The 23,620-nt window shown below is 44.8% G+C and overlaps 1 protein-coding gene across 3 annotated transcripts in view; it reads right to left on the bottom strand.

Moving 5' to 3' along the window:
* LOC122932022 (NACHT, LRR and PYD domains-containing protein 12-like) overlaps positions 1-23,620 on the bottom strand; it is a 279,421-nt gene that overhangs the window by 18,874 nt on the left and 236,927 nt on the right. For all 3 annotated transcript variants that reach the window (XM_044286171.1, XM_044286172.1, XM_044286173.1), the window contains exons 8-9: positions 18,226-18,396; positions 4,126-4,296 (exon numbers count right to left, since the gene is read on the bottom strand). In XM_044286171.1, coding sequence (XP_044142106.1) covers positions 4,126-4,296; positions 18,226-18,396 — 342 coding nt within the window. The remainder of the gene's footprint in view (positions 1-4,125; positions 4,297-18,225; positions 18,397-23,620) is intronic.

The raw sequence follows: 23,620 nt of genomic DNA, 5'->3' as shown, positions 1-23,620 counted from the left end.
CACCCAGCGCCGCTGCCTCTTTAAGCACCTGATAGGCAGGGTGTCGGGGGCCCCCACCAGTCAGATATTGTCCCTGAGGACAGGCCATCAATATAAAAGTCCCAGAGAATACATTTACAATGCAGATACTTTTCAGCAGTTCTCTCCTATGACCGGGACCACATCACTGAAAATCAGACTTACCGTATTTGACAATTTATAAGACGCCTTTTTAGTAAGAAAAAATCTTGCTACAAGTGTCTTATAAACAGCAGTCAGGGAGATCCAGCACGGCCAGACCCTGACTGCTTCATCAGTGATCAGGCAGAGCGCACATACAGATCTGCCTGATCAGTGAGAGAGCCGGCAGGCAGGAGAACCATCCGTTCAGTGCACGGGAGAGGAAGGTCCTACACTGTACTGAAAGGAGATGAAGACTACAGCTTAAAGTATAACTGTCGTATTTTATTTATTTATTTTATTGGATTGTGGTGATTAATATCTCCTTGGTGGCCCTATTTCAACTTTTCACTGTGTATTCAATTACCCCTTAATTCCACATTTTTGTTCCCTGTACTGCCTACTTTTACCTGTGCTTAAAATAGGGTTGCTAGGCAGGGTCCGTCTATCTGTTGCTAGGCAGGGTCCGTCTATCTGTTGCTAGGCAGGGTCCGTCTATCTGTTGCTAGGCAGGGTCCGTCTATCTGTTGCTAGGCAGGGCTATTGGTCAGATTGCGTCACTGTCACACGAGCGCTGGTCGCTGATTGGAGACCAGATGAGAAAAGAGCCGCCTGCAGCAGTTAGAAACATTGATTCAGATGGCGCTCGTGCTGATAGTCGCTCCATTTCCCCTGAAGACGCCGCAGCAGTGGTGAAACATGTCGGGGGAGCTGAGGGTTAAGTGTGGCAGTGACTCAGTGACCGCGTCTCAGTGCGCTGCAGACACTCCGTGCGCGGCACATAAGCGGCCGGCGAATGTATTAGAGGCAAACACCAGGGAATCTGGGGACAGGCAGACAATATTAGACAATAGCGCTCCTCCAACTATAATATATAGGGATATAGATGAAAGATCTCACTGCTTACAGGACAGACAGTCAGAAAGCTGAGAGCTGGAAAATATCTAATCCCTAGATACTGATAGATACAGATATAGAGGGAGTGTCTATTGGTAAAGCATCTCACTATCCCTAGCCCAGAGCCACGCCGCACTTTATTTTTAATCAATTGTCTTTCTTTCTTCCCGTTTTATACCATTTTTAATAAAAAATAAGATAAATGTTACGTTTCAAATCTGACCAGAAACGGGAGTGTGTATAGCAGAGCTGTATGTGTGTATAGCAGAGCTGTATGTGTGTATAGCAGAGCTGTATGTGTGTATAGCAGAGCTGTATGTGTGTATAGCAGAGCTGTATGTGTGTATAGCAGAGCTGTATGTGTATGGCAGTGCTGTATGTGTGTATAGCAGTGACGTCTGTGTATAGCAGAGCTGTATGTGTGTATAGCAGAGCTGTATGTGTGTATAGCGGAGCTGTCTGTGTATAGCAGAGCTGTGTGTGTACCAGAACCGTGTGTGTCGCACATAAATACTTAAAAATAACCCAGCAGGAGAAGCAGCGTGGCCGGACACCACAGAGCAGTGACAGGAGACACATTTATTTGGAGGTACATTAATGAGGGGACCACATGCACCATCGCTGGTTGTTACACCTGAAGTTCCGGACCTCGACGCCTCCACTTCACTAAACCACATTCCCTTCATATAGGATCTAGAAAATACGTTTTCTTATTTTCCGCTGTCTAAACCTGGGGTGCGTCTTATAAAGGGAAAACCCAGTATATGACATATAATCCTATATATTGTGTAGATGATAATACCGCCATACTGTGGTCACATGACTCGCTGCTCATGTAATACTAATAGATGGATGTGTCCACCCTCGTGTGAAGGTCTCCAGTTTCTCATTATATCAATACAATATCAGGAAATGTCAGGAAAACCCTCGGCAGCCGCAGGTCACCTGACAGCCACTAGGTGGCGCACACAGACTCATGTAGCAGGAGATATCATCTCACTGAGAGCCCTGTCACCTGTCTGAGCCGTATATTATACCTATACTACAATATAAAGTACCGCCACATACTGCACTCGTCATGTCACATCACAGTGTGGCACATCAGAAGCTTTAACCCCTTCAGGACCAGCCTAATAGAGGGAATGCTGGCCACTAATAGTGATACAGATGGAGAGAAGCGTTCTCTACTGGAGCCTGATATGTGATGATGTCACGTGTGGTTATAGACGTGTCACAATGTAGGTTGTGATGTGCGGCTTTATACTGTGACACGTCGCAGGCGGACAGCGCGCAGAATGCTGCTGAAGCCTCCAGCTTTACATGCCGATACATACGCGGTGAGATCACAGGCGGCCACAAACTGCAATCTGCAGCGCCCTCCAGAGGCCGCGGTCACACACAGCTTTTACTGGGGTTTTCTGAGATTTGGTGATTTTTGCAGTAAAGGTCTATGGAAAGTATCAGACAGAAGAGTTTTATTCCTGGAGTTTTTCTAATTCTGTGTTTTTTCTGCCTCTTTTCAGCAGCGTGGCGTGCTGGAGATCTGGCGGTTTTACATCTTTCACTATAGAGAAAAACATTTCACAGACGTCCAGAAAGAAACGCGGCTGAAAACGGACAAAATCTGTTCTGTCACCTGCTGATGTCGCTGCGTTTTTTTAGTTTTTTTTTTTACTACTTTTAAAACATGTAAAACATTTCTGAAGTGCGGCTGAGTTCTGACCCCGTACGGGCTGATTAACACGCCAGTGATCTGTCCGTGTCCTCCGTGGACCGCTCACGTGTCCATAGATTTCCCTGTGTTTCCTCACATACCCTTGTCTGTCCACACCCTGCGGGTCAGTGCAGGAACGGAGACATACAGAACTCCGTATAGTCGCCATATAAACCGCAGGCGCCATCGCGTTCTGTCTGTTCTCATCCACTGCATAGAAAGTGCATTACAGTTACTATTACAGTTACAAGAGAAAAAAACTAAAAATCTTTAAAAAAAAACATACAAATTTTAATCTCCCTCTTTCCCATTTTTACATCTAAAAAGAAAGAATAAAAAATAAACATAATTGGTGTCGCCGCAACCGAAAATGTCCGAACTATTAAACTGTACAAGTGATTGTCCCGCACGGCGATCGCTGGTTTTTGGTCACTTCACCCCCTGAAAATAATAAGAAAATAAAAAGATCAAAAAGTTATTTGTGACCCAAAATGGCAGCAATAAAAACTACAGCTCGTCCGGCAAAAACCAGCCTCCGCCCTGTAGATGGAGATAGAAAGCGGCCATGGGGTCAGGATACGGCCGGGAAGGACATTCAGATTTATCAAAGGTTTTTATTACTTTAAAGATAGTAAAATATAAAAGAAACCATATAAATGTGGTATCGCTGTAATTGTACCGATCCTCAGGATAGGGTCGTCAGGTCAGTTTTGGCGCACCGGCAACACCGTAAAAAAACAACATAAAAACAATGGTGCCATTAAACCTCCATCTTGCGCCTCATGCACACGACCATAGTCTCAGTCTGCAGCCGATCTGCGGATCTGATGTAGACCCATTAATCTCATCGGGGCCACAAGACGTGCGGACATTACACCGTGTGCCCCCCACACCCTGAAGTCTGTCCTGTGGTCTCGAAAACCATAAAACATCCTATTCTTCTCCATTTCGAGGACAGGAATAGATCTTTTCTCTAGACGGACCGCAAAATACAGCAGCGCATGAAGCCCTCAGACGGCAACGTGAACGGAAAAGTAAAAACGTTATGGTTCTTAGAAGTCGGGAAAAAGCAAAAGGTAAAATCTCAGTGATGTGGAGAGAAGATGATAAATCTGCTGCAGATGACGCTTCTATACAGACTGTGCCGACATCAGGGGCGCAGGTAAGGGGGGCGGTGGGCGCTGACACCACTAGACCTGGGGCATCAGTCAGACATTAGTAGACGTCACATATCAAGGAGCGGTCAGCAGTTTATCTCATAGACATAACAATGGTGCGGAGCATAAAATAGAATAAGCTCCATGTATAACGTGTGCCCCACATGTCTCCGTCCTGTACACATCTCTTATACTCACCGTAATGTCTCTATCCTGCAGGCCGGACTGGACAGAGCCTCCATCAAGTATCTGAAGTGAGGACCAGACAGACGGTTACGAGACAGGTCCAGTATCTTCAGGGACTGGTTATTCCTTATTCCAGATGCCAACTGGATGCAGGAAGTGTCTGGTAGACGAATCTGACCCAATCTGTAAGAATAAGAAGATGAGATGTGGGTGAGGCGTCCACAGAGCGTCAGTATAAAGTCTGTAGATTGTGACTGTGGAGAGAAAATGTCCCCGGCTGTTAGGAAAATCCATAAATGTCATCACTAGAAGCCGCCTCTTGTGTGTGGTGGATGTCAGGAATGGCGGCAGCTGTATGATATGTCCATGTCCTAGAAATCCAGAACCCTGAGGAGTGTCCTCACTTTATGGCATGTCATAAATCAGTGATGATGGCAGCACATGAATGTACAATAGTCATAAAGCTGGAGGAACTTGTGTCAGCGTCATCAGCTGCTGAGAGCTCTCCTTCCTCCATCATCTGTGGCCCTCAGTCTCCTGCCTCCATCATCTGTGGCCCTCAGTCTGTGGCCCCTGTGGCCTCCATTCTCCTTCCTCCACCACCTATTGTGGCCCCTGTGGCCCCCGTTCTCCTCACATTACTACAGGACACATGTGGCCCTCGCTCAGTCAGTTATTTGGGGGATGGATTATTAGGAGACATTACACTACATTCAGGGTTTCTCTGGATTCTGCTGGTATTGATTATTACTTATTGATAACGAGCAGTAATCGTCTCCATTCTGAGTAAATTACAGCCGGGGTCATCAGTAATAATACCGCCATACAGCTGTAATGTAGCACAGGCAGAGATGAGCGCTCTATGGCGGTAAGGGCTCATGTACATATTACAGCTCTGTATAACCTGGGAGTTGCTCAGACCCATAATCCGCCCCATAGAAGCAGATGTGTCCTTCCTGTCCCTCCAGATGTCTCTCAGGACATATGACACCTCCTCCATGTGGAGGCACAATGCAGGTTCTGATGAGGTCAGTCCGGGAACACTTACCTGTGTGTTATCCGGGGAGGGGGTCACTGCTCCCATTATGTGTTATACAGCGGGGGCAGGTATTACTGATAGCGCTGCTCTTCTCAGACATGAAGGACATTACTGATTGTGTTTTTATCAACTGATGTGTTAAAGGGATCATCAGAACCTTTATGTTATCATATAGGGGTCTGCTGAAGAATGTAAAGGGGTTATCCAGGAACTGGATATTGATGTCCCCAGGACACGTCATTAATATGAGATCTGTGGGGGTCCGACTCCTGGCACCTCCCAGCTGTACTCACCGGAGCTCCGGAGAGCGCTGCCACCTCCTCACAGCTTACCAAGTACAGAGCAGTACAGTGTATAGCGGATGTGTTTGGTATTACAGAGCAGTACAGTGTATAGTGGATGTGTTTGATATTACAGAGCAGTACAGTGTATAGCGGATGTGTTTAATATTACAGAGCAGTACAGTGTATAGAGGATGTGTTTGGTATTACAGAGCAGTACAGTGTATAGCGGATGTGTTTGGTATTACAGAGCAGTACAGTGTATAGTGGATGTGTTTGGTATTACAGAGCAGTACAGTGTATAGTGGATGTGTTTGGTATTACAGAGCAGTACAGTGTATAGAGGATGAGTTTGGTATTACAGAGAAGTACAGTGTATAGCGGATGTGTTTGGTATTACAGAGCAGTACAGTGTATAGTGTATGTGTTTGGTATTACAGAGCAGTACAGTGTATAGAGGATGTGTTTGGTATTACAGAGCAGTACAGTGTATAGTATATGTGTTTGGTATTACAGAGCAGTACAGTGTATAGTGGATGTGTTTGGTATTACAGAGCAGTACAGTGTATAGCGGAAGTGTTTGGTATTACAGAGCAGTACAGTGCATAGCGGATGTGTTTGGTATTACAGAGCAGTACAGTGTATAGAAGATATGTTTGGTATTACAGAGCAGTACAGTGTATAGAGGATGTGTTTGGTATTACAGAGCAGTACAGTGTATAGAGGATGTGTTTGGTATTACAGAGCAGTACAGTGTATAGCGGATGTGTTTGGTATTACAGAGCAGTACAGTGCATAGCGGATGTGTTTGGTATTACAGTGCAGTACAGTGTATAGTGGATGTGTTTGGTATTACAGAGCAGTACAGTGCATAGCGGATGTGTTTGGTATTACAGAGCAGTACAGTGTATAGAAGATATGTTTGGTATTACAGAGCAGTACAGTGTATAGAGGATGTGTTTTTTGTATTACAGAGCAGTACAGTGCATAGAGGATGTGTTTGGTATTACAGAGCAGTACAGTGTATAGTGGATGTGTTTGGTATTACAGAGCAGTACAGTGTATAGCGGATATGTTTGGTATTACAGAGCAGTACAGTGCATAGCGGATGTGTTTGGTATTACAGTGCAGTACAGTGTATAGTGGATGTGTTTGGTATTACAGAGCAGTACAGTGTATAGTGGATGTGTTTGGTATTATAGAGCAGTACAGTGTATAGTGGATGTGTTTGGTATTACTCAGCAGTACAGTGTATAGTGGATGTGTTTGGTATTACAGAGCAGTACAGTGTATAGTAGATGTGTTTGGCATTACAGAGCAGTACAGTGTATAGTGTATGTGCTTGGTATTAGAGCAGTACAGTGTATAGTGTATGTGCTTGGTATTAGAGCAGTACAGTGTATAGTGTATGTGCTTGGTATTAGAGCAGTATAGTGTATGTGCTTGGTATTAGAGCAGTACAGTGTATAGTGTATGTGCTTGGTATTAGAGCAGTACAGTGTATAGTGTATGTGCTTGGTATTAGAGCAGTACAGTGTATAGTGTATGTGCTTGGTATTAGAGCAGTACAGTGTATAGTGTATGTGCTTGGTATTAGAGCAGTACAGTGTATAGAGGATGTGTTTGGTATTACAGTGCAGTACAGTGACTAAAAGTACATTTTAGCGAAACGGAACCAAGACCAATCACTACCACTGATCCCCCAAGCGCATTATCTATAGAATCACTAGGCCTCAGAAATAAGAGCTCATTCTTGCCTCCATGTAATAAACACCCAGTGGAAACATTCATCTCCTTTTCCCAAAACACTATACACGAGATTTAAAAAGAAAATACAAAGGCCACTTCAAACACACCAACAATTTAACAGCAGAAGAAAGGATTTCCCCTAGATTCCCTACAAACACAAAATGACATCATCAAACCGGCCGATAAGGGCGGTGCTCTGGTCATAATGGATAAGACTAAATACCTGAGCGAGATCATTAGACAACTAAGTGATGACATAACATTTGAGGTCCTGCGTCAGGATCCAACAAGACAAGTCCAAGTACTGATATCTAATATCCTCACTACATATACCAGCTTAGAAGTGATTGATTCCAAAACAGCCACATTTCTTACTAAACAAAACCCTATCACACCCGTCTTTTACACTCTACTCAAGATCCACAAAAACCTTCAAGACCCCCCAGGACGCCCCATAGTAGCTTCCACGGATTCCGTTTTTTCCCCATTGGCCATCTACCTTGAAAAGATCCTCACTCCACTGATTAATACATCTAGATCCTTTCTCCTTGATGCATCATACTTCATTTCTAAATTACAACAATTAGATAAAACACTGAATTGTACACTGGTGACATTAGATGTTAATAGCCTATATACGTCTATTGAACACGATAAGGGGATACAGGCAACGGCCAGACTCCTATACACGCAATCCGAATTCCATTTGGTACAACAGGAATTTTGCCTTGAACTATTATAAACCATATTGACAAAAAAAAATATTAATGTTCAGTGATACCTACTACGGTCAGAAGATGGGTACCACAATGGGATCCAATGTGGCCCCTCCGTATGCAAATGACTATATGATGGCCTTCAAAGAAGATCACGTATACACACACACACCCTTTATTCCACCAATTCTCTGTCATGTGGCTTCTCTTCATTGATGCCATTTTTTTTGCATATGGAGGGGCCCCACCTTCACCATTGAGGAATTTGTTAAGGACCTCAACAAAATCTACCCAGAATTATGTTTCACCATGCATGTTAAATCAGGAAGAAATCGGCTTCCTGGACACGATGGTCAAACTCGACCCAATGGGTAACATAACGCTGGATCTCTTTAACAAACCTACGGACCGCAATAGTCTCCTCCATTACAACAGTTGCCATCCCAGGGCCACCAAAAATTCCCTTCCAAAGTCACAATTCATTCGGGTTAATCGCATTGTCTCTAGTAGTGACGTGAAAGAAACAAGACTTAATGAAATGACACAAATTTCAGATGAGGTGGTACCCGCAATCTCTTCTTGATTCCACAAGAAATAACATAAGTAACACCACCCCACCACAAAGGAACGAACCTCAACGATTGGCATGCGTTACGACATATCATCCCCAAAATCCATCAGGCATTAAGGAAACATGGCCACTATAACAAAAGCCTACCCCAATATCGTGGAATTTAGCCAACCCCCTCTCACCTGCTACAAAAGACCCCACAACATCAGGGACTAACTCGTCAAGGCCGACATAGGGAGCTTCACCAAATTACCCAAACAAACATTTTGAGGAGCCAGCGACAAGGGACATTCCCCCGTCTACATTGCGCACAATGTTCTAGTGTCATCAGAGGTGAACACGTCACTCACCCAAGAACAGGACGACCATACCCTATCAAGGGATTCTACACGTGTGACTCTAGCTTTGTAATTTATTTACTGAAGTGTCCATGTGGCCTGGCATATGTGGGCGAGACAACAACATGTCCGTGATCGAGTTAGCAAACATAACTCCACAATCAGACTTGGACACACCATGTTACCCGTTCTACACCACTTCAGTGAAAAAAAGCACCGGGTCTCGCAACTACGATTTCAAGTGTTGGAACAAATTGATTCCCCAAGACGCGGTGGTAACCGGACCCTACGTTTAAAACAGAGAGAGGTGTACTGGATCCACACATTGGGAACTTTATCCCCAACACAGCCGTAACCGGGAATGCGAGGTCTTCATAAATGTTTAATTTGACTGTAAAAAGCTATTGACTCCATGAGACTAACACGTTCTTTATTTCTTTTTCAGACTTGTTAAAATCACAACTAGTAAGGGGGAGATATGTCCCCCCCTTTTTCCCCCTTTCTTACTACCCACTACCACCTAAGTTTAGGGATATTATCTAATTAGCTGTTTCTTGATGAGTCAACGAATATTATCAGTTTTCTAATAATCCAATTATGCCCTTGTACCTAATTGATGTGCTGATTATTCCAATATCTATTTCTTGATGAGTTACCAAATATTATTCATTATCTAATGATCTAATTATGCATTTATGTACCGATTATTCTAATATCTATTCTAACATCTATTTCTTTATTGGTCACCAAACGTTATCTATTATCTTATGATCCGATTATGCCCTTGCACCCAATTTATATACCGATCATTCTGATATGCACGATTATGTCCGCATCTTCCAACTATGGTCCTGATATTTCCCTTGTATCTCCTACAACGTTTGACCCCAAATCCACATCATGTGTTTCCACTCCATCCACGCTGCCTCCCGTCACATCTAATTACACTCAGACATGCCAGTAAGGTTGAAATATAACTTTTCCTGAGACATGTGACGTAGACATCACATGACCTGACATTTCCCTGCCTCTACAGACCGGGTAGCGCAGTGCACGTCCGGCTGGAGTGCGTGACACACAGGTGGAAAGCACGTCAGCTCCGCCTATGTCACGTGACCAGCGTTCTCGGCGGCCCTCACAGTTATAAGGGCGCGCTTTTGAATACATGGCCCAGTATCCAGCGCCATCCATTGCAGGAAGCCAGCCACAGGTAAATGACAGTAGTATTTAAAGGGATTCTGTCACCAGTTTTTTCCCGCTCCAGATAAAAATATGGTTATGTTCAGGGAGCTTTAGTGATTCCAAATGTGGTCTTATAACTGAATTCTGTAGGGTCATTTTGTCTAAAAAACACTATAACTAACCTGTCATTCATCCAACTAAGGTGCCCAAGGGGATTTAAATGTCTTCAAGCTGCCGCCCGCACCCGCCGCCGTTCGTGCCCTGCTCCTCCTTTTCTGACATCAGCGCCGCCTCAGAATCCTGTGTTACGCCTCCGGCTCTCCCTCACTTCCCCCTCCTTCTTCTCTAACACTTCCCCCTCCTCTGCCTGATGCGCCTGTGCGGACTTCTTCGTTCGGCTTCATGGAGCGAGTGTGCAGGTCATCGGGAGGTTGAGCGAAGTGCCGGCGCATGTGCACTTCGCTCCATGAAGCCGAACGGAGAAGTCCGCACAGGCACATCAGGCAGAGGCCTGTGCGCACGCACGAGATGTTAGAGAAGAAGTAGGGGGAAGTGAGGGAGAGCCGGAGGCGTAACACAGGATTCTGAGGCGGCGCTGATGTCAGAAAAGGAGGAGCAGGGCACGAACGGCGGCGGGTGCTGGCAGCAGCTTGAAGACATTTACATCCCCTTGGGCACCTTAGTTGGATGAATGACAGGTTAGTTATAGCGTTTTTTAGACAAAATGAGCCTACAGATTTCAGTTATAAGACCACATTAGGAATCACTAAAACTCCCTGAACATAACCATATTTTTATCTGGAGGGGGAAAAAACTGGCGACAGAATCCCTTTAACCCCTTGCCACCCAAATAATTCTTCCACCACTTGACTTAAAGGGAACCTGTCACCAGTTTTATGGTGTCCTAACTAAGGGCAACATAAATAAGTGACTGATTCTCTTCAAAATGCTGGGTCACTTTCTTTAATTGACCCAGTCAATCTGCCTACATCTTGTATTGAAAAGCTCCAGCTGATAATGATGAGTCATGAATATTCATGAGCTCCTGACTCTTCCCCGCCCACCTGCTGCTGATTGACAGTTATTTTCCATATGAATCAGCAGCAGGTGGGCAGGGTTGTGGCTATAGCTCTGAATTAATTATATGCTGGACCCAATGACATCACGCTGGACTCAAATCAGCTCATTAGCATGCGGCACGCGACATCTTTGTGTGTATATTATGAGGTCACCATCTGTCACACCAGTAAGTGAATACATCTAAGGCACTTTTTAGTAGTTAATGATTGATTATAATCTAACTAATTATATACAAATATCCACAAGACAGGTTCCCTTTAACTGTATGCATGATCAGGTATCTTCAGATCCGCCTCACCTACACATGTCTTTCTGACATGTTCATCTAGCTGCTGGTCCTATTATTTCTGCCATTACAACCAGACTACCACAGGGTATGTTTGCGTATCATCACTGCAGTTATATTGGCCCAACCAAGGGGGGGGGGGGGGGGGGTCTGTGAGGTCTCTATACTCACCATGATAAACCAGACCGCTAGAATATATATTACCATGTCATTATTCCAGTGTTTATACCGCATTTGGTTATACGATTTTGTTCACTCCGGGACTCCGACAAGCTGTCCCCTGTTTTTAGTCCCCTTATCCCCTTGTGTTTGTCCATTATGTCCCGATTCCTGTTCTACAAAAAAGGTTTTATTTTTTTCTGATCTTTATGCTTGTATCCTACCCCTCACAGAAGTATATATCGCTTAGTTCTAGATTATAGACCGCTGAAGAAGGCCCTGACAGGCCGAAACGTCCGGTCGCCACATTGATTTGTACATGACTGCCCTATACATCCGGTAATTGCACTGGATCATGATGATCATATGATGAAATACTATTAAAACATTACTTTATGGCAAAGAAAAATACTGTGTGCTGCAATGTTCTACTACATGATTACGACTAGCAAGTACTTGCAGGCACCAGCAATAACGGTGTGCGATACTCCAAATTTAACAGTCCGAAGTTATGGAGAGGCCGGCGCATAGTCATAACTTCGACGGATTTACCGCCAGTTTACGGCTTTATTAATGTTAACCCTTTCATGACCAAGGGTCATTGATGCCCCAATGTCCAGGTCAAAATGTACAAATCTGACGTGTGTCACTTTATGTGGTAATAGCTTTGGAACACTTTTACTTATCCACGCCATTCTGAGATTGTTTTCTCGTGACACATTGTACTTCATGATATGATATGATATGATATGTACGTCATATATTTGAGTCAATATATTTCACCTTTATTTATGAAAAAATCCCAAATTTACCCAAAATTTGGAAAAATTCACAATTTTCCAAATTTCTATTTCTCTGCTTCTAAAACAGAAAGTCATACCTAATAAAATATTTATTACTTAACATTCCCTATATGTCTACTTTATGTTGGCATCATTTTGGAAATGTCATTTTATTTTTTTAGGACGTTAGAGGCTTAGAAGCAATTCTTACAATTTTTAAGAAAATTTCCAAAACCCACTTTTTAAGGACCAGTTCAGGTCTGAAGTCACTCTGTGGGGCTTACATAGTGGATACCCCCATAAATGACCCCATTGTAGAAACTACACCCCTCAAGTTACTCAAAACAGATTTTACAAACTTTGTTAACCCTTTAGGCGTTTCACAAGAATTAAAGAAAAATGGAGATGAAATATCTAAATTTCACTTTTTTGGCAGATTTTCCATTTTATAAATATTTTTTCTTTAACACAATGAGGGTTAACAGCCAAAAAAAACTCAATATTTATTACCCTAATTCCGCGGTTTACAGAAACACCGCATATGTGGTCGTAAACTGCTGTACGGGCACACGGCAGGGCGCAGAAGGAAAGGAATGCCATACGGTTTTTGGAAGGCAGATTGTGCTGGATTGGTTTTCTGAACGCCATATGTTTTTTATTTTTCTGCCGATCGTCTTGTGCAGGAGCTCGTTTTTTGCAGAAAATGTTGAGGTTTTTATTAGTACCATTTTTGGGTACATAGGATTGTTTGATCATTCATTACTTTATGGGGCAAGGTGACCCAAAAATTGGCTGTTTTGGAACAGTTTTCATTTATTTATTTTTACAGCGTTCATCTGAGGAATTAGGTTATGTGAAAGTTTTATAGAGAAGATCGTTACGGACGTGGCAATACCTAATATGTATACTTTTTATTATTTATTTAAGTTTTACACAATAATAGCATTTCTGAAACCCAAAAAAAATGTTTTAGTGTCTACCGTCTGAGAGCCATAGCTTTTTTTTTTTTAGGTGATTGTCCTAAATAGGGTATCATTTTTTTGCGGGACGAGGTGACCGTTTGATTGGTACTATTTTGGGGGTCATACGCCTTTTTGATCGCTTGCTGTTGCACTTTTTGTGATGTAAGGTGACAAAAATGGCTTTTTTTTAACACAGTTTTTTTTATGGTGTTTATCGGACGGGGTCTATCATGTGATATCTTTATAAAGGCGTTCGTTACAGACGCGGTGACCTAATATGTGTAGTTTTTTTATTTTTCATTTTTTATAGGAAAAGGCAATTTTTATTTATTTTTTCACATTTTTTTTTTATCAAGTCCCTCTTGGATCATGAAGATCCAGTGGGGCTGATGGCTGTACTATACTTTGCAATGCTCTTGCATTGCAAAGTGCAATACATTCAGATGCCCTGTAGGTGGCAACAGCGGACGCTTTTGCAAAGCGTCCGGTTGCCAGGGCAACCATCGAGGCTGCCATCGCAGCGCAGCAGCCCCGATGGTGGAGAGAGGGAGCCCCCTCCCTCTATTAACCCCATGGATGCCGCTGCCGCGGCATCTATGGGGTTAAAGCAGAGTGTCAGCATAGAGCTGACACTCTGATGATGGCGGCGGCTCAGGAATGGAACCGCTACCATCAAACACAGCAGGAGGGCAGCGCTGGAAGGGGGGGGGATGGAAATTGTCACGACCAGCAGGAGGAATGGAGGGGGCGGACTCAAGGAGGGGCACTGTGGACACAAGATGGGGCACAGATGGGGGGCTGCATGGATCGGGGGGGGGGGCACGAGGACACTGTGATTTCAGGCTCTGATCTGCAGAGCGCAGATCAGAGCCTGAAACCGTTTTTTTCTCCCTGCTGCGATCCGATTAGTCTGTACAGACTAACCAATCGGATCGATTTCCGGCAAGGGGCCACTCTGATTGGTCCCTTGCCAGCATTACTGCACTATATGCTGTCCGTGACAGGGCAGGGGCAGAAGCTTTAATCCAAGCGCTTTGCAGGGCTTGGATTAAAGAGCTGCCAGAACATTTATATACGTGATAGCTGCACGGGGTATGTGCAGCTATCACGTATATATACAGATTGTGGTCGGGAAGGGGTTAATAACAGAACCCAGGATTAGGGATTATTCTGGATTACAGTGGTACTATACCTACTATACATGAAAAATGGAAGTTCTTTGTGCACATATTTGATCATACGTGTGTCAGGCCCATCTACCGGCGTCAAGGTGGCTTCTGCAGATAGGTACCTACCACTAACAGAACTGCCCCTCCTGGGCCTAAAGTAAGCCTGTTCGGGTGAGCTGCCGGCATGCTAGCCTTATGGATGTGCACCTGTGACTTTGGATGTGCTAGGCTAAACTTTCTTGTAGGGCTTTAAGAAAGACGTGTAAAACGCTGGTCTTAATAAATTGGCGCCTAAGTGCTCACCCAGCGCCGCTGCCTCTTTAAGCACCTGATAGGCAGGGTGTCGGGGGCCCCACCAGTCAGATATTGTTCCTGAGGACAGGCCATCAATATCAAAGTCCCAGAGAACACATTTACAATGCAGATACTTTTCAGCAGTTCTCTCCTATGGCCGGGACCACATCACTGAAAATCAGACTTACCGTATTTGACAATTTATAAGACGCCCTTTTAGTAAGAAAAAAATCTTGCAAAAAGTGTCTTATAAACAGCAGTCAGGGAGATCCAGCACGGCCAGACCCTGACTGCTTCATTAGTGATCAGGCAGAGCACACATACAGATCTGCCTGATCAGTGAGAGAGCCGGCAGGCAGGAGAACCATCCGTTCAGTGCACAGGGAGGAAGGTCCTACACTGTACTGAAAGGAGATGAAGACTACAGCTTAAGGACCTTTGATGATGTCATCAATAGGAGGAGCCAAAGCAGGAAGACTGTACAGCCGACACTGGTGTAGGGAGATGTGAGTTTTCAGTAAAGATGCTAAGTGTGTATGTGTAGCAGGGCTGTATGTGTGTAACAGAGCTGTATGTGTGTAACAGAACTGTATATGTGTAGTAGAGCTGTATGGGTGTAGTAGAGCTGTATGGGTGTAGTAGAGCTGTATGGGTGTAATAGAAGTGTATATGTGTAGCAGAACTGCATGCGTCTAACAAAACTGTATAGGTGTAGTAGAGCTCTATGTGTGTATAGCAGATTTGTATGTGTGTATAACAGAGCTGTATGTGTATGGCAGTGCTGTATGTGTGTAACAGAACTGCATGGGTGTGGCAGAGCTGTGTCTGTGTATAGCAGAGCTGTGTGTATAGCAGAGCTGTGTGTGTACCAGAACTATGTGTGTCGCACACAAATACATAAAAATACCCTAGCAGGAGAAGCAGCGTGGCCGGACACCACAGAGCAGTGACAGGAGACACATCTATTTGGAGGTACATTAATGAGGGGACCACATGCACCATCGCTGGTTGTTACACCTGAAGTTCCGGACCTCGACGCCTCCACTTCACTAAACCACATTCCCTTCATAGAGGATCTAGAAAATACGTTTTCTTATTTTCCGTTGTCTAAACCTGGGGTGCGTCTTATAAAGGGAAAACCCAGTATATGACATATAATCCTATATATTGTGTAGATGATAATACCGCCATACTGTGGTCACATGACTCGCTGCTCATGTAATACTAATAGATGGATGTGTCCACCCTCGTGTGAAGGTCTCCAGTTTCTCATTATATCAAGTCAGGAAATGTCAGGAAAACCCTCGGCAGCCGCAGGTCACCTGACAGCCACTAGGTGGCGCACACAGACTCATGTAGCAGGAGATATCATCTCACTGAGAGCCCTGTCACCTGTCTGAGCCGTATATTATACCTATACTACAATATAAAGTACCGCCACATACTGCCCTCGTCAGGCCACATCACAGTGTGGCACATCAGAAGCTTTAACCCCTTCAGGACCAGCCTAATAGAGGGAATGAAGGGGCACTAATAGTGATACAGATGCAGAGAAGCGTTCTCTACTGGAGCCCGATATGTGATGATGTCACGTGTGGTTATAGACGTGTCACAATGTAGGTTGTGATGTGCGGCTTTATACTGTGACACGTTGCAGGCGGACAGCGCGCAGAATGCTGCTGAAGCCTCCAGCTTTACATGCCGATACATACGAGATCACAGGCGGCCACAAACTGCAATCTGCAGCGCCCTCCAGAGGCCGCGGTCACACACAGCTTTTACTGGGGTTTTCTGACGTGATTTTTGCAGTAAAGGTCTATGGAAAGTATCAGACAGAAGAGTTTTATTCCTGGAGGTTTTCTAATTATGTGTTTTTTCTGCCTCTTTTCAGCAGCGCGGCGTGCTGGAGATCTGGCGGTTTTACATCTTTCACTATAGAGGAAAAACATTTCACAGACGTCCAGAAAGAAACGCGGCTGAAAACGGACAAAATCTGCTCTGTCACCTGCTGATGTTGCTGCGTTTTTTAGGTTTTTTGGTGACTACTTATAAAACATGTAAAACATTTCTGAAGTGCGGCTGAGTTCTGACCCCGTACGGGCTGATTAACACGCCAGTGATGTGTCCGTGTCCTCCGTGGACCGCTCACGTGTCCATAGATTTCCCTGTGTTTCCTCATACACCCTTGTCTGTCCACACCCCGCGGGTCAGTGCAGGAACGGAGACATACAGAACTCCGTATAGTCGCCATATAAACCGCAGGCGCCATCGCGTTCTGTCTGTTCTCATCCACTGCATAGAAAGTGCATTACAGTTACTGTTACAGTTACAAGAGAAAAAAACTAAAAAATCTTTAAAAAATACAAATTCTAATCTCCCTCTTTCCCAATTTTACATTGAAAAATAAAGAATAATAAATAAACATAATTGGTGTCGCCGAATCCGAAAGTGTCCGAACTAGTAAAATGTACAAGTGATTGTCCCTCACGGCGATCGCTGGGTTTTGGTCACTTCACCCCCTGAAAATAATAAGAAAATAAAAAGATCAAAAAGTTATTTGTGACCCAAAATGGCACCAATAAAAACTACAGCTCGCCCGGCAAAAACCAGCCTCCGCCCTGTAGATGGAGATAGAAAGCGGCCATGGGGTCAGGATACGGCCGGGAAGGACATTCAGATTTATCAAAGGTTTTTATTACTTTAAAAATAGTAAAATATAAAAGAAACCATATAAATGTGGTATCGCTGTAATTGTACCGATCCTCATAGGGTCGTCAGGTCAGTTTTGACACACCGGCAACACCGTAAAAAAAAAAATTTAAAAAAAAATTTAAATTTAGGAATTGTAGCCCCAAAAAGAATGTTTTCCGGTGTTTTCCATACAAGTTCTGGTAAATTAAAAGGAGCCATTAAACCTCCATCTTGCGCCTCATGCACACGACCGTAGTCTCCGTCTGCAGCCGATCTGCGGATCTGATGTAGACCCAGTAATCTCATCGGGGCCACAAGACGTGCGGACATTACACCGTGTGCCCCCCACACCCTGAAGTCTGTCCTGTGGTCTCGAAAAACATAAAACGTCCTATTCTTCTCCATTTCGAGGACAGGAATAGAACTTTTCTCTAGACGGACCGCGAAATACAGCAGCGCATGAAGCCCTCAGACGGCAACGTGAACGGAAAAGTAAAAACGTTATGGTTCTTAGAAGTCGGGAAAAAGCAAAAGGGAAAATCTCAGTGATGTGGAGAGAAGATGATAAATCTGCTGCAGATGACGCTTCTATACAGACTGTGCCGACATCAGGGGCGCAGGTAAGGGGGGCGGTGGCCGCTGACACCACTAGACCTGGGGCATCAGTCAGACATTAGTAGACGTCACATATCAAGGAGCGGTCAGCAGTTTATCTCATAGACATAACAATGGTGCGGAGCATAAAATAGAATAAGCTCCATGTATAACGTGTGCCCCACATGTCTCCGTCCTGTACACATCTCTTATACTCACTGTAATGTCTCTATCCTGCAGGCCGGACTGGACAGAGCCGCCATCAAGTCACTGAAGTGAGGACCAGACAGACGGTTACTAGACAGGTCCAGTATCTTCAGGGACTGGTTATTCCTTATTACAGATGCCAACTGGATGCAGGAAGTGTCTGGTAGATCATTACCGCCCAATCTGTAAGAATAAGAAGATGAGATGTGGGTGAGGCGTCCACAGAGCGTCAGTATAAAGTCTGTAGATTGTGACTGTGGAGAGAAAATGTCCCCGGCTGTTAGTAAAATCCATAAATGTCATCACTAGAAGCCGCCTCTTGTGTGTGGTGGATGTCAGGAATGGCGGCAGCTGTATGATATGTCCATGTCCTAGAAATCCAGAACCCTGAGGAGTGTCCTCACTTTATGGCATGTCATAAATCAGTGATGATGGCAGCACATGAATGTACAATAGTCATAAAGCTGGAGGAACTTGTGTCAGCGTCATCAGCTGCTGAGAGCTCTCCTTCCTCCATCATCTATGGTCCTCAGTCTGTGGTCTCCATTCTCCTTCCTCTACCCTCTATTGTAGCCCTCAGTCTCCTTCCTCCACCATCTATTGTGGCCCTCAGTCTCCTTCCTCCACCATCTATTGTGGCCCCTGTGGCCCCCGTCCCCCTCCTCACATTACTGCAGGACACATGTGGCCCTTGCTCAGTCAGTTATTTGGGGGATGGATTATTAGGAGACATTACACTACATTCAGGGTTTCTCTGGATTCTGCTGGTATTGATTATTACTTATTGATAACGAGCAGTAATCGCCTCCATTCTGAGTAAATTACAGCCGGGGTCATCAGTAATAATACCGCCATACAGCTGTAATGTAGCACAGGCAGAGATGAGCGCTCTATGGCGGTAAGGGCTCATGTACATATTACAGCTCTGTATAACCTGGGAGTTGCTCAGACCCATAATCCGCCCCATAGAAGCAGATGTGTCCTTCCTGTCCCTCCAGATGTCTCTCAGGACATATGACACCTCCTCCATGTGGAGGCACAATGCAGGTTCTGATGAGGTCAGTCCAGGAACACTTACCTGTGTGTTATCCGGGGAGGGGGTCACTGCTCCCGTTATGTGTTATACAGCGGGGGCAGGTATTACTGATAGCGCTGCTCTTCTCAGACATGAAGGACATTACTGATTGTGTTTTCATTCAAGGGATCATCAGAACCTTTATGTTATCATATAGGGGTCTGCTGAAGAATGTAAAGGGGTTATCCAGGAACTGGATATTGATGTCCCCAGGACACGTCATTAATATGAGATCTGTGGGGGTCCGACTCCTGGCACCTCCCAGCTGTACCCACCGGAGATCAGGAGAGTGCTGCCACCTCCTCACAGCTCACCAAGTACAGAGCAGTACAGTGTATAACGGATGTGTTTGGTATTACAGAACAGTACAGTGTACAGTGGATGTTTGGTATTACAGAGCAGTACAGTGTATAACGGATGTGTTTGGTATTACAGAGCAGTACAGTGTATAGAGGATGTGTTTGGTATTACAGAGCAGGACAGTGTATAGCGGATGTGTTTGGTATTACAGAGCAGTACAGTGTATAGTGGATGTGTTTGGTATTACAGAGCAGGACAGTGTATAGCGGATGTGTTTGGTATTACAGAGCAGTACAGTGTATAGATGATGTGCTTGGTATTACAGAGCAGTACAGTGTATAGTGGATGTGTTTGGTATTACAGAGCAGTACAGTGTATAGCGGATGTGTTTGGTATTACAGAGCAGGACAGTGTATAGCGGATGTGTTTGGTATTACAGAGCAGGACAGTGTATAGCGGATGTGTTTGGTATTACAGAGCAGTACAGTGTATAGCGGATGTGTTTGGTATTACAGAGCAGTACAGTGTATAGCGGATGTGTTTGGTATTACAGAGCAGTACAGTGTATAGCGGATGTGTTTGGTATTACAGAGCAGTACAGTGTATAGCGGATGTGTTTGGTATTACAGAGCAGTACAGTGTATAGCGGATGTGTTTGGTATTACAGAGCAGTACAGTGTATAGCGGATGTGTTTGGTATTACAGAACAGTACAGTGTATAGCGGATGTGTTTGGTACTACAGAGCAGTACAGTGTATAGTGGATGTGTTTGGTATTACAGAGCAGTACAGTGTATAGTGGATGTGTTTGGTATTATAGAGCAGGACAGTGTATAGTGGATGTGTTTGGTATTATAGAGCAGGACAGTGTATAGCGGATGTGTTTGGTATTACAGTGCAGTACAGTGTATAGTGGATGTGTTTGGTATTATAGAGCAGCACAGTGTATAGCGGATGTGTTTGGTATTACAGAGCAGCACAGTGTATAGCGGATGTGTTTGGTATTACAGAGCTGTACAGTGTATAGAGGATGTGTTTGGTATTACAGAGCAGTACAGTGTATAGCGGATGTGTTTGGTACTACAGAGCAGTACAGTGTATAGTGGATGTGTTTGGTATTATAGAGCAGCACAGTGTATAGCGGATGTGTTTGGTATTACAGTGCAGTACAGTGTATAGTGGATGTGTTTGGTATTACAGAGCAGTACAGTGTATAGTGGATGTGTTTGGTATTACAGTGCAGTACAGTGTATAGTGGATGTGTTTGGTATTACAGAGCAGTACAGTGTATAGTGGATGTGTTTGGTATTACAGAGCTGTACAGTGTATAGCGGATGTGTTTGGTATTACAGTGCAGTACAGTGTATAGTGGATGTGTTTGGTATTACAGAGCAGTACAGTGTATAGCGGATGTGTTTGGTATTACAGTGCAGTACAGTGTATAGCGGATGTGTTTGGTATTACAGAGCAGTACAGTGTATAGTGGATGTGTTTGGTATTATAGAGCAGTACAGTGTATAGTGGATGTGTTTGGTATTATAGAGCAGTACAGTGTATAGCGGATGTGTTTGGTATTACAGAGCAGTACAGTGTATAGCGGATGTGTTTGGTAATTACAGAGCAGTACAGTATATAGCGATGTGTTTGGTATTACAGAGCAGTACAGTGTATAGTGGATGTGTTTGGTATTACAGAGCAGTACAGTGTATAGTGGATTGTTTGGTATAGAGCAGACAGTGTATAGAGATGTGTTTGGTATTACAGTGCAGTACAGTGTATAGCGGATGTGTTTGGTATTACAGAGCAGTACAGTGTATAGCGGATGTGTTTGGTATTACAGAGCAGTACAGTGTATAGTGGATGTGTTTGGTATTACAGAGCAGTACAGTGTATAGTGGATGTGTTTGGTATTATAGAGCAGTACAGTGTATAGTGGATGTGTTTGGTATTATAGAGCAGTACAGTGTATAGCGGATGTGTTTGGTATTACAGAGCAGTACAGTGTATAGCGGATGTGTTTGGTATTACAGAGCAGTACAGTAAATAGCAGATGTGTTTGGTATTACAGAGCAGTACAGTGTATAGTGGATGTGTTTGGTATTACAGAGCAGTACAGTGTATAGTGGATGTGTTTGGTATTACAGTGCAGTACAGTGTATAGCGGATGTGTTTGGTATTACAGAGCAGTACAGTGTATAGTGGATGTGTTTGGTATTACAGAGCAGTACAGTGTATAGCGGATGTGTTTGGTATTACAGAGCAGTACAGTGTATAGCGGATGTGTTTGGTATTACAGAGCAGTACAGTGTATAGTGGATGTGTTTGGTATTACAGAGCAGTACAGTGTTTAGCGGATGTGTTTGGTATTACAGAGCAATGCAGTGTATAGAGGATGTGTTTGGTATTACAGTGCAGTACAGTGTATGGCGGATGTGTTTGGTATTACAGAGCAGTACAGTGTATAGAGGATGTGTTTGGTATTACAGAGCAGTACAGTGTATAGAGGATGTGTTTGGTATTACAGACTAGTACAGTGTATAGTGGATGTGTTTGGTATTACAGAGCAGTACAGTGTATAGTGGATGTGTTTGGTATTAGAGCAGTACAGTAGCGGATGTGTTTGGTATTACAGAGCAGTACAGTGTATAGCGGATGCGTTTGTTATTACAGTGCAGTACAGTGTATAATGCATGTGTATGGTATTACAGAGCAGTACAGTGTATAGTGGATGTGTATGGTATTACAGTGGGTGGGGGAGCGGATGGGCCGATAGACCCGTCCCATTTACCACATATGCCTGTTTCAGTGGCTCAGTAGCGGTCTTACACTTAGGACTGGTGCTGGATGCCCCGAAGTTAAGGAGAGGCCGGTGCGTATTCATAACTTAGACGATTTACCGCCTGTTTACGGCTTTATTAATGTTAATAATATAACCCAGGATTAGGGATTATTCTGGATTACAGTGGTACTATACCTACTATACATGAAAAATAGAAGTTCTTTGCGCACATATTTGATCATACGTGTGTCGGGCCCATCTACCGGCGTCAAGGTGGCTTCTGCAGATAGGTACCTAACACTAACAGAACTGCCTCTCCTGGGCCTGACCTAAGCCTGTTAGGGTGAGCTGCCGGCATGCAGGGGCGTAGCTAAAAATGACTGGGCCCCATAGCAAAAAAAAATATGGGCCCCCCTCCCGCATCTCCCACCCCCACATACCTATTGGACCTCCCACCCCTTCCAGAGCTCCCACCCAAACATCCCCCTAAGTGTCGTCGACAGATCCCCCCTTCAGTGTCGTCGACAGATCCCCCCTTCAGTGTCGTCCATAGACCACCACTTCAGTGTCGTCCATAGATCCCCCCCTTCAGTGTCGTCCATAGACCCCCCCTTCAGTGTCCTCCACAGATCCACCCCCTTCAGTGTCCTCCACAGACCCCCCCTTCAGTGTCCTCCACAGATCCCCCCTTCAGTGTCCTCCACAGATCCCCCCCTTCAGTGTCCTCCACAGATCCCCCCCTTCAGTGTCCTCCACAGATCCCCCTTCAGTGTCGTCCACAGATCCCCCCCTTCAGTGTCCTCCACAGATCCCCCTTCAGTGTCGTCCACAGATCCCCCCTTCAGTGTCCTCCACAGATCCCCCCCTTCAGTGTCCTCCACAGATCCCCCCCTTCAGTGTCCTCCACAGATCCCCCTTCAGTGTCCTCCACAGATCCCCCCTTCAGTGTCCTCCACAGATCCCCCCTTCAGTGTCCTCCACAGATCCCCCTTCAGTGTCGTCCACAGATCCCCCCTTCAGTGTCCTCCACAGATCCCCCCCTTCAGTGTCCTCCACAGATCCCCCCCCTTCAGTGTCCTCCACAGATCCCCCCTTCAGTGTCCTCCACAGATCCCCCCCTTCAGTGTCCTCCACAGATCCCCCCCCTTCAGTGTCCTCCACAGATCCCCCCCCCTTCAGTGTCCTCCACAGGTACCCCCCTTCAGTGTCCTCCACAGGTACCCCCCTTCAGTGTCCTCCACAGATCCCTCCCTT

Source organism: Bufo gargarizans, chromosome 3 (assembly GCF_014858855.1).
Source record: "Bufo gargarizans isolate SCDJY-AF-19 chromosome 3, ASM1485885v1, whole genome shotgun sequence".
Lineage (NCBI taxonomy): Eukaryota > Metazoa > Chordata > Amphibia > Anura > Bufonidae > Bufo > Bufo gargarizans.
This window is presented reverse-complemented; position numbering and strand designations above follow the sequence as displayed.